Here is an 11,785-nt window from a genome sequence, read left to right as displayed (position 1 = left end):
GCACAATCAGCTTGTAACACTCCAAAGAGAAAGGAAAACTTGAAATCGCATCATATGACCCCTTTAAATATAAATAGCTGTACAAAGTTTTATTCTATCTTTTGTGGTTAAAAGTTCTTATGTGAAGGAAAAGCAGCCAACAAGTAGCCTACTCAACACCTCTGGGAAGTCCTTTAAGATTGTTGGAAAACCATTCCAGGTGACTAGCCTACCTCAGGAGGCTGAGTGAGAGAACGCCAGGAGAGCCATCAAAGTAACAGGTGGCTACTTTGAAGAATCGAAAATATAAAACATATTCAGTGTTATTTAACAAGTTTGGTTGACTAGGCATAATTCCATATTTGTTCCGCTATAACTGTCTTCAGTATTTACATAGTGTTGAAAATAATAAAAATAAAGAAAACCCACTGAAGGACAAGGTGTATCCAAACTTTTGACTGGGACAGACAGACAAACAGAAAGACAGACTGATTTGATTTTTTAAAGGCATAGCTATATCCAGAAATATAAAAATTGTATTTAACTTGAATATTAAAATATTACAATGCTCATCACACATCAAAATGATTTTATTAGCTGAGTGATGCTGGTCATTGATTTCAGTGCCTGTGCATTTTATGTGTAGCCTTTTACTAGTATCTTCACATCTTTGAATTATATCTGACCATACTGCCATGCACTTATCTAATACATCTGACTCTTGTGCTTCTTCAGTGTTTCGACCAGCAGGGTTATACAAAAACTGCAATGCATGTTAAAGATGCACTTGATGGGTCACTTACAGCTTATTAACTCACAAATGATACGCTTGAGGGGAAATGACCTAAAGTCTGACTGAAATCATTCACCTTGCTATAGCTAGACTATACACACATATCATGACTATTTATGTCAGCACACTTCTGCTCTCACTTTCACTTCACATCAAACTGAATCTTAAAACAGAAGCAGTGTGACTGCACTTCACAACCCATATAAAGAAAACCATTCTTTGTATATACCTGGCTTTGGAATGCTGTCAGAAGCTTTGACAGCTCTGTCTGGTTAATGTTTTAAATGACTAAATATTTATGCAGAAAGCCATAGTGTTTGCCACCCACAGATTCCAGATCACCTACTGGGCAGATGCAGCTTCTTCATGGCCATTGTGGAAAATTATGTCATTTTGTTGGTCTGTAAGCAATCCCATATAAACAATGGCATTCCTCAGTCTGACACTTGTGTTTGAGTGTGGTCCATCACGGGTGAACACACAGGGACGTTCTACACATCCTCTAGCCCTTGCGTGTTTGTTTATTTAATATCCTTGCTTAACTTCATTGCAAAAATCTGATTAATCCTCATGAGTCTGAGTTTGTATATCATTTGGACACGTGGCATTGCTTTTAGTTGGGCAATAAATGAAAAAATAAAGCCTATGTTTAGCCAAACTGCCATTTCTTTTATTTGAACATCACAGTTTAACAAAAACAGGAACACAAAAGGACAAGGCAGGAAGACAGTCCACACAATAGGGTATGGCACACGACAGGAGAACAGGCTGGTCGGGGATGAGGGTAGCTCCAGACTCTGTGGCAAAAGGGGACCAGGTAGCAGCTCAAAGAACTAGACTTGGCCCTGGGGAATGGTAACTCTTGAAGCACCAAAATGTCTGTCAGGTCAGAAGAATCAGTGACCAGGGAGGACTCAGGAAGCAGGGCAGGAACCAACATGACAGACACACACAAAGACAAGACAACAGAACAGGAGAAACAAGAGATAGACAGATCAAAAGTAAAAACTTTTGAGACTATGACTAGGGAGATATAATAAATAAATAAAACTGAAAAAGAGATAAAACACTAGAAATAATTAACTGGAACTTATGAAAACAAAAGGATAACAACAGGAAAAAGCTAGGAATAAATTAGAACTACAAAAAAAAAAAAAAAAAAAAAAAAAAAAAAAAAAAAAAAAAAAGGCAACCTTCCCGAAAACTAGAAAGAAAATTAAAAAAGGACAAAATCAAAAGGTTCAAGAACTAAAATAAAGAACTAAACCACAAAGACTGGAACTATAGACTAGACTAAACACAGGAAATACAAACTAGAATTAACAAGAGGGAAACTAGACTGGATGCAATACACTGAATAGCAAGCTCTAACAAGACTAAAGACACAAGCAAGGAGAATAGACTAAAGACACAAGCAAGGAGAATACACACAAGACACAAACAAAACGAACCAGCAAAAACCAGAGGGAAACGAGCACAATATAAAGGGAGCAGAGCACACGAGGATCAGGTGAACACAATTGGACAAACAAGGACTAAACAAGGGGGTGTGGTGATTGAAAACGAGGAGGCAAGACAAGAGGAGCACATGGCCAACACAAACAAAGACAGCCATGTGCTCAGGCCCAAAATAAACAAAGACAGGACAGACAAGACTGTCAGGGCAGGATCCTGACACAGGACAAATTAGCGTAGTCACAAACAAACAAAGCCATTGATAATCAGGTGAATAGAATCTGCTAACAACACAGGCACAAAATAGGGTTAAGTCATACTTCTTTGGGGCATTAAATAATGGCACAAATAATACCAATAAATTTACTACCGCAAACCTTAGTAAATCACCATGCATGATTCATTTAAATCTCTCCCATCAGTTTTGCACCTGAAAGGGAAACTCCCAACAAATGCATATTTTAAGGTCATAAGGTCAGTCGCAAAAATAACTGTCCACGCCTTTAGTAAATCCCGATGGTAGTTTTTTATTGCCAAGAGGTTTGTGCTGGTGCAAGCCGTTAGTAAATCTGGCAGCAAAAGAACAAAATGACAAACATGATAAAAATATTAATATAAAGAATCATTAAATATGTCCGACTATGGCTTACTTCATGAATATTTCAAAAACACTATACTTGCTATTATACTTGTGGAATAGTCAACATCCACTCAATATACTCTCAGGATGAGTGATGCTATGACTAGATCTAAACCATCTACATCTAAAAAGTCATTGTCAGGCAGTAAGGGCTAATGAAGAACAATACAGAATACAGAATACAGTAATGGGAAAAAATACAGACAATACAGAATATTAAATTTTTTATTCAATATCTGCCCCACTCCCGTCTCATATTAAGAGATTGTTTAGCACAGGTTTACATTCGACAAAGTAATTTGACAATGCTGGATCTATGATTGACAATGAAAAGGAAACAAAACAACAACAAAATACAACATGCATTTAGTCATAAGCCAACACTCTGTTCACTTCTCATGTCAATCAGTTGGCAGTGTAACACAACGCTAAATGAACAGCTTAACAATCTGGATTTCCCAATTAAATAAACACTTTATTATTTAGAACTTCAAATCTTCTATATCCCCACACTGGTTTTTATGACTTTTCCATGGTGTCGAGAAAAAAAAAAAAAATTAACAAATATAATTATGTGGCATATAGCAGCCATCCATATCCACACTAAATGTTACATTTTGGCTGCATATTGGTACGTCGCACATTCACAGGTCTGATTCCACTGTCAGTTTCATTTGAAAGACAAAGCATTAAACCATCATCATCAGTCAGGCTGTTACTTGGGGGAATAATAAAATGGTGTTTTTGCCCTCCGGGTTTATTAGCGTGCAGGTCACTGAAGTGCAGTGTGTTGGAGAAGTGTGTGGCTGGGCATCATTTTAAAGTGCTTCTGATTATCCTTTCAGTTCTAAACTGTTGTACATTCACACTCCAGGGATTCATTCAGTCGTTTTACAGGCCTGTCATTCAGTCTACCTGTCACAAATAACACCAGTTTTTATTTGGTTCTTGCTCCAGAACATTTACAACACTTCCGACTATTTAGCAAGAGACTTGATGATTCCTTTTGGCTAGCAGAAGCACATTTTGAGCAGACACACTTCACATTAAAGAAGAAGCCCTCGAATACCTTCTTTTACCAAACTTTTATAGTTAAAAGCTACACATATTAGGGTAATTTACTTTGACAGATGAACATGTTATGTTGCACAGTATACAACAATATTACATGTTATTTAATGTACAGATTACCCCATCTACACACACTTACATCATTAGCGTAATATTGTAAAAATTCAGTCTGTATAAATAAATCTTTTCTGACTTTCCTTAATATTAGGATGGTTTCCAAAGTCTAGCTTTGATTCTTTATGAAAACTATTTTGCAGTAAGAGACTGAGCTAACCTCATGATTAAAACTTTGGTGCATTAAGAGAGTTAACGAAACACACGCTTGAGGCCAGTCACACAAGATGCGTTCTGGCACACATCTGCACCACTTTTAGTTGTTTTACTATGTAAACATACCCTACACGGACATCTCTGACCACAATCGCTGCGTTTTGCATGTTAAAAACGGTTAAACTATTAAAACATTTCGTTTCATTCCACTACGGATACCTTTTTTGAAAGCAAAAACATGTCCTGTATGAACAGCCCTTCAGTCGTGACAAAGTTTGAGCAGTGTTTTGTTAAATGAACACTATATCCTGATGGAAAAACGTCAAAACTAGTCCCTCCTATATTTCTTCTGTATTCTGTTTGCTAGACCAATGGACGATACTGAAAAGAAAAAGTAAATCTTCAGTAATGAATAATTGAACACAATCATCCAATTTTAAACACTAGGAAGTGTGTGTGCTCAGGGTTAGATTCAAAGGATTGTTGTAATGTGAAAGGCAGAACTGACCTCCCACATCCAAAGCTTCTATAAAAACATACTGCCTCCCTTAATGATCACAGGCCAAACGGAACATTTAGACATTCAGACAGACAACATTGCGGGTTACCACATTATATAAATGTTTAAAGCATCTACAAGGTGAATGTACTGATGTGTGTGCGTGTATATTACATGTGTATGTACTGTATGTTGAAATATATATCTGTGTTTGGAAGAAAGGCACTAGAAAACACTGAAGCTGTACGGGTCCCAGCTTTCAGGAAGGTACAAATCTAAAAAAGATATTCTATTTGGACGACACTTTTTTGGAAAATAAACCTGCGAAATATTTAGAAAAAGTCTTACTCCAGAATTAATAAAATTATTACAAAAAGCTGCTTTTTAAAAAGAAAATCTGTTTCTATAAGTGTTCCAGTTTATTCAATAGAGTTTTGGCAGGTAAATTAACTTTAATGACATACTCCGCCAGACCAAGTCCATCGAGAAGACAGCAAAAAGGCTTAGTTCTCTATCAGACCAAGGCCTGGCCATTTTTAACTATTATAAAGAGCAGCAAATCAAATCCAGTTGTTAGACTCTCTGCTATATACAAATACATACCTGCTAGGGACATTGAAATGCTTCAAATACTACAAAATGATCTGTGTATAAGCGTCACAGTGCTCAACCAGTTTTGCAGGGCTTGACGGGAAGAGTAGTTTCTCTTTTAGAGTCTCATAGAGCTCCAGCCAATCAGGAGCCATGGGTCATGACTCACGCGAGTCCAGCTTACTGTACTTAACCCGGGTGCACGTCATTGTTCGCAACAAGAATGGCAGCTGGTAGTTTCGAGGCACAATGCCACGTACGTTACTCTCAAAGTATTGGAATGGACCAAACCACCACACACGAGAGAACAGGTTTCCAGTGGAAATTTCCTTTAGAGCCTATAGAACAGCAGAGGAGATTAAGATAGGAGAATTAATAGACAAAAAATGTAATGCCACGGTTTTCCAGAAAGAGCTCAAATGCAGATGTTACTGGGTAAAGACAGTTATCCATCAACTGTAGCAAAAAAATTTTTAGCTGCACATCTTCAGAAACCAACTACTGGCTTGAAGAATACAATATAATCAAAGGTCATCAATGTATACTATAGTAAGTATTTATTTTGTTAGTTATATTGTATATTCTTTTTCTTGTCACTACTTGATTTATGTATAAATCGTTGTATAATGTGTATATGTGACCCTGTACCACAAAACCAGTCATAATAATACCAATAAATTTACTACCGCAAACCTTAGTAAATCACCATGCATGATTCATTTAAATCTCTCCCATCAGTTTTGCACCTGAAAGGGAAACTCCCAACAAATGCATATTTTAAGGTCATAAGGTCAGTCGCAAAAATAACTGTCCACGCCTTTAGTAAATCCCGATGGTAGTTTTTTATTGCCAAGAGGTTTGTGCTGGTGCAAGCCGTTAGTAAATCTGGCAGCAAAAGAACAAAATGACAAACATGATAAAAATATTAATATAAAGAATCATTAAATATGTCCGACTATGGCTTACTTCATGAATATTTCAAAAACACTATACTTGCTATTATACTTGTGGAATAGTCAACATCCACTCAATATACTCTCAGGATGAGTGATGCTATGACTAGATCTAAACCATCTACATCTAAAAAGTCATTGTCAGGCAGTAAGGGCTAATGAAGAACAATACAGAATACAGAATACAGTAATGGGAAAAAATACAGACAATACAGAATATTAAATTTTTTATTCAATATCTGCCCCACTCCCGTCTCATATTAAGAGATTGTTTAGCACAGGTTTACATTCGACAAAGTAATTTGACAATGCTGGATCTATGATTGACAATGAAAAGGAAACAAAACAACAACAAAATACAACATGCATTTAGTCATAAGCCAACACTCTGTTCACTTCTCATGTCAATCAGTTGGCAGTGTAACACAACGCTAAATGAACAGCTTAACAATCTGGATTTCCCAATTAAATAAACACTTTATTATTTAGAACTTCAAATCTTCTATATCCCCACACTGGTTTTTATGACTTTTCCATGGTGTCGAGAAAAAAAAAAAAAATTAACAAATATAATTATGTGGCATATAGCAGCCATCCATATCCACACTAAATGTTACATTTTGGCTGCATATTGGTACGTCGCACATTCACAGGTCTGATTCCACTGTCAGTTTCATTTGAAAGACAAAGCATTAAACCATCATCATCAGTCAGGCTGTTACTTGGGGGAATAATAAAATGGTGTTTTTGCCCTCCGGGTTTATTAGCGTGCAGGTCACTGAAGTGCAGTGTGTTGGAGAAGTGTGTGGCTGGGCATCATTTTAAAGTGCTTCTGATTATCCTTTCAGTTCTAAACTGTTGTACATTCACACTCCAGGGATTCATTCAGTCGTTTTACAGGCCTGTCATTCAGTCTACCTGTCACAAATAACACCAGTTTTTATTTGGTTCTTGCTCCAGAACATTTACAACACTTCCGACTATTTAGCAAGAGACTTGATGATTCCTTTTGGCTAGCAGAAGCACATTTTGAGCAGACACACTTCACATTAAAGAAGAAGCCCTCGAATACCTTCTTTTACCAAACTTTTATAGTTAAAAGCTACACATATTAGGGTAATTTACTTTGACAGATGAACATGTTATGTTGCACAGTATACAACAATATTACATGTTATTTAATGTACAGATTACCCCATCTACACACACTTACATCATTAGCGTAATATTGTAAAAATTCAGTCTGTATAAATAAATCTTTTCTGACTTTCCTTAATATTAGGATGGTTTCCAAAGTCTAGCTTTGATTCTTTATGAAAACTATTTTGCAGTAAGAGACTGAGCTAACCTCATGATTAAAACTTTGGTGCATTAAGAGAGTTAACGAAACACACGCTTGAGGCCAGTCACACAAGATGCGTTCTGGCACACATCTGCACCACTTTTAGTTGTTTTACTATGTAAACATACCCTACACGGACATCTCTGACCACAATCGCTGCGTTTTGCATGTTAAAAACGGTTAAACTATTAAAACATTTCGTTTCATTCCACTACGGATACCTTTTTTGAAAGCAAAAACATGTCCTGTATGAACAGCCCTTCAGTCGTGACAAAGTTTGAGCAGTGTTTTGTTAAATGAACACTATATCCTGATGGAAAAACGTCAAAACTAGTCCCTCCTATATTTCTTCTGTATTCTGTTTGCTAGACCAATGGACGATACTGAAAAGAAAAAGTAAATCTTCAGTAATGAATAATTGAACACAATCATCCAATTTTAAACACTAGGAAGTGTGTGTGCTCAGGGTTAGATTCAAAGGATTGTTGTAATGTGAAAGGCAGAACTGACCTCCCACATCCAAAGCTTCTATAAAAACATACTGCCTCCCTTAATGATCACAGGCCAAACGGAACATTTAGACATTCAGACAGACAACATTGCGGGTTACCACATTATATAAATGTTTAAAGCATCTACAAGGTGAATGTACTGATGTGTGTGCGTGTATATTACATGTGTATGTACTGTATGTTGAAATATATATCTGTGTTTGGAAGAAAGGCACTAGAAAACACTGAAGCTGTACGGGTCCCAGCTTTCAGGAAGGTACAAATCTAAAAAAGATATTCTATTTGGACGACACTTTTTTGGAAAATAAACCTGCGAAATATTTAGAAAAAGTCTTACTCCAGAATTAATAAAATTATTACAAAAAGCTGCTTTTTAAAAAGAAAATCTGTTTCTATAAGTGTTCCAGTTTATTCAATAGAGTTTTGGCAGGTAAATTAACTTTAATGACATACTCCGCCAGACCAAGTCCATCGAGAAGACAGCAAAAAGGCTTAGTTCTCTATCAGACCAAGGCCTGGCCATTTTTAACTATTATAAAGAGCAGCAAATCAAATCCAGTTGTTAGACTCTCTGCTATATACAAATACATACCTGCTAGGGACATTGAAATGCTTCAAATACTACAAAATGATCTGTGTATAAGCGTCACAGTGCTCAACCAGTTTTGCAGGGCTTGACGGGAAGAGTAGTTTCTCTTTTAGAGTCTCATAGAGCTCCAGCCAATCAGGAGCCATGGGTCATGACTCACGCGAGTCCAGCTTACTGTACTTAACCCGGGTGCACGTCATTGTTCGCAACAAGAATGGCAGCTGGTAGTTTCGAGGCACAATGCCACGTACGTTACTCTCAAAGTATTGGAATGGACCAAACCACCACACACGAGAGAACAGGTTTCCAGTGGAAATTTCCTTTAGAGCCTATAGAACAGCAGAGGAGATTAAGATAGGAGAATTAATAGACAAAAAATGTAATGCCACGGTTTTCCAGAAAGAGCTCAAATGCAGATGTTACTGGGTAAAGACAGTTATCCATCAACTGTAGCAAAAAAATTTTTAGCTGCACATCTTCAGAAACCAACTACTGGCTTGAAGAATACAATATAATCAAAGGTCATCAATGTATACTATAGTAAGTATTTATTTTGTTAGTTATATTGTATATTCTTTTTCTTGTCACTACTTGATTTATGTATAAATCGTTGTATAATGTGTATATGTGACCCTGTACCACAAAACCAGTCATAAGGGTCAATTTTTCGAAATTGAGATGTATACATCCTCTGAAAGCTGAATAAATAAGCTTTCCATTGATGTATGGTTTGTAAGGATAGGACAATATTTGGCTGAGATACAACTATTTGAAAATCTGGAATCTGAGGGTGCAAAAAAATCAAAATATTGAGAAAATCTCCTTTAAAGTTGTCCAAATGAAGTCCTTAGCAATGCATATTACTAATCAAAAATTAAGTTTTGATATATTTACAGTAGGAAATTTACAAAATATCTTCATGGAACATGACCTTTACTTAATATCCTAATGATTTTTGGCATAAAATAAAAATCAATAATTTTGACCTATACAATGTATTTTTGGCTGTTGCTACAAATATACCCCAGCGACTTAAGACTGGTTTTGTGGTCCAGGGTCACATATGTATCATTATTATTGTATTGTAAATATTGTAATTTTATACAGACATAATATATGTATATATTATATACAGACATAATCATGGCAATAAAGAATTTGAAATTGAAAAACTGAATCGGATTGTTTGAAGAAGTGTAGTGTAATTTATAGCATAAATAAATAAATAAATAAATAAATCTCTTAGAAAATTGTTAATTTATAACTGATTTAATTTAGTACATAAATAAAAATTGAATTTAGACCGCAATGAATATACCTCTGATACCTGAATATAGCTCATATTTGAGACACAGTTACAGCATGATTTTTTTATAAATCTTGTATGAATTATTAAATAAGTACAAGATGCTTAAATTCAGTAAATAAGCAAAGATTTTCTAGTTTTAAACTACAAATGTACCTGCTGATTGGCCATTGTATGGTACCACCAGAAGAGGCGTGTGGTCATGAAGTAGGCCACCACCACGTCTATGGTGTAGTGATCATGAGCCAACAGGATGCAGAAGATACCAACAGCACTCAGGCACCAGCAGATCCAGTGATACCACCAGAACCTCCGTGGAGAATCTGTAAAAAATAAAATAAAAATGATGTATAATAGTTTCCCAGTGCAGGCAGACATACCAAACTCACAGATGTTATCATTGGTTTTAAGTATGTTTGTGTATTATATAATATGTTTTTAATGTATGTGTTATTGCCCATCATGTCCACTAGATGGTAATATCAAACAATCGCAACAACATGTAGAGGCTAAAAATCACATTTTTAAAGCATATTTCGACATGATTGTTAATAAATATGAGTACTCACACTCTTTAATAAAGAGGTATGTTAGTGTCAGCATCACTGTGTGTCCACTGTACAAGTAATCTCCACACAAAGAGTGTGAGCCAGTGATTGACAGGCCACCACCGGCCATCATTTTCATTACTCGCCGTGACTGTGCCTCCCAGTCACCGAAGAGCTGGAAGACACACACAAGCACACACATATAAGCATTTACAAGCACAAAAACATTTAAAGATAGACAAACAACCAACATGTTGTTTTCATTTCTTCATTGCATTATCTTTATTACATTATACTCTCTATCACAAACTTTGATTCAAAGTAATAGTTTAATCAAAAATAAATATTCTGCCTTCATTGTCTTTTTTAGAGTATGGTTAATGCAAATTTTCTTACGCTATGAAACCAGAAACCACACAGTGACCAAAAAACCATCCTCTATTTACAAACCATAAAAGTGGTGCACATTACTTATATGCTTCACCAAGTGTTGCAAGCTTTGTGTGAAGAGAAGACCAGAAGTATAGGTCATTAGCCACAGATAATTTCTGCTGCAGCTCTTAAACATCAGTCGTGCATGTGCATATTCATATTTAGAAGCATGAATGATATCGGAAACTATGGCAGAGTGCAAGATTTTTTGATGTCACATGTTTTCGTCTACCACCAAATGTCATTTGAGCACTTGACCCGGTTTACACCTGTATTTAGCACTATTTGCTTCAGATAGTATGCCTATTCTAGACCAACATTAACTTGCATAAAGGTCTAGTTTCAGTGACAAGCTACAAGTATTCTCATTCTTCAAAAGTTACCTTTGGGGAGCACTTGAAGTGCATGCCTGGCACAGGTAATGTCGTAGCGTACATGGTCACGCATCTGTACAAATACAGAGTTCCCACAATAAAAAAGAACCGACGACCGATTATGGACCTGCAAACGGAGAGAAATCAGAGTCAAAAAATAGCCAGATCATAGGATAGGTCATAGTTTATGGATCGCAACGCTGAATAATGCATTCTGGACTGTTTATGAGTCACGACAGGAGATTATTTACATTTACATTTAGTCATTTAGCAGACACTTTTATCCAAAGCGACTTACAAATGAGGACAATAAAAGCAGACAAAACTAACAAAAGAGCAACAATATATAAGTGCAAATGACAAGTCTCGGTTAGCCTAACGCAGTACACGTAGCAAGGTGTATATATATATATATATATATACATACAGTA

General features: G+C 36.1%; 1 protein-coding gene and 1 long non-coding RNA gene across 3 annotated transcripts in view; both read right to left on the bottom strand.

Moving 5' to 3' along the window:
- Positions 1–2,734: 2,734 nt before the first annotated feature.
- LOC107670843 (uncharacterized) lies at positions 2,735–5,722 on the bottom strand. Its single transcript, XR_001632130.1, has 2 exons — positions 5,311–5,722; positions 2,735–4,589 (listed from the first exon to the last, which is right to left on the bottom strand). It is a non-coding gene; the product is annotated as an uncharacterized LOC107670843 (long non-coding RNA).
- Positions 5,723–6,463: 741 nt separating this feature from the next.
- LOC107670842 (phosphatidylcholine:ceramide cholinephosphotransferase 1-like) overlaps positions 6,464–11,785 on the bottom strand; it is a 23,127-nt gene continuing 17,805 nt past the window's right edge. The window contains exons 3-7 of one of the 2 annotated variants that reach the window (XR_001632129.1): positions 11,364–11,481; positions 10,570–10,723; positions 10,157–10,323; positions 8,698–9,023; positions 6,464–7,976 (exon numbers count right to left, since the gene is read on the bottom strand). Coding sequence is in view for 1 of the 2 variants with exons in the window: in XM_016463618.1 (XP_016319104.1) it covers positions 8,844–9,023; positions 10,157–10,323; positions 10,570–10,723; positions 11,364–11,481 (619 nt within the window). In the remaining variant the exon portion in view is untranslated. Of the gene's footprint in view, positions 9,024–10,156; positions 10,324–10,569; positions 10,724–11,363; positions 11,482–11,785 lie in introns of both variants that reach the window. The other variant, XM_016463618.1, reaches the window with a different exon arrangement.

This window comes from Sinocyclocheilus anshuiensis, unplaced genomic scaffold (assembly GCF_001515605.1).
Source record: "Sinocyclocheilus anshuiensis isolate Anshui unplaced genomic scaffold, SAMN03320099.WGS_v1.1 scaffold784, whole genome shotgun sequence".
Classification (NCBI taxonomy): Eukaryota; Metazoa; Chordata; class Actinopteri; order Cypriniformes; family Cyprinidae; genus Sinocyclocheilus; species Sinocyclocheilus anshuiensis.
This window is presented reverse-complemented; position numbering and strand designations above follow the sequence as displayed.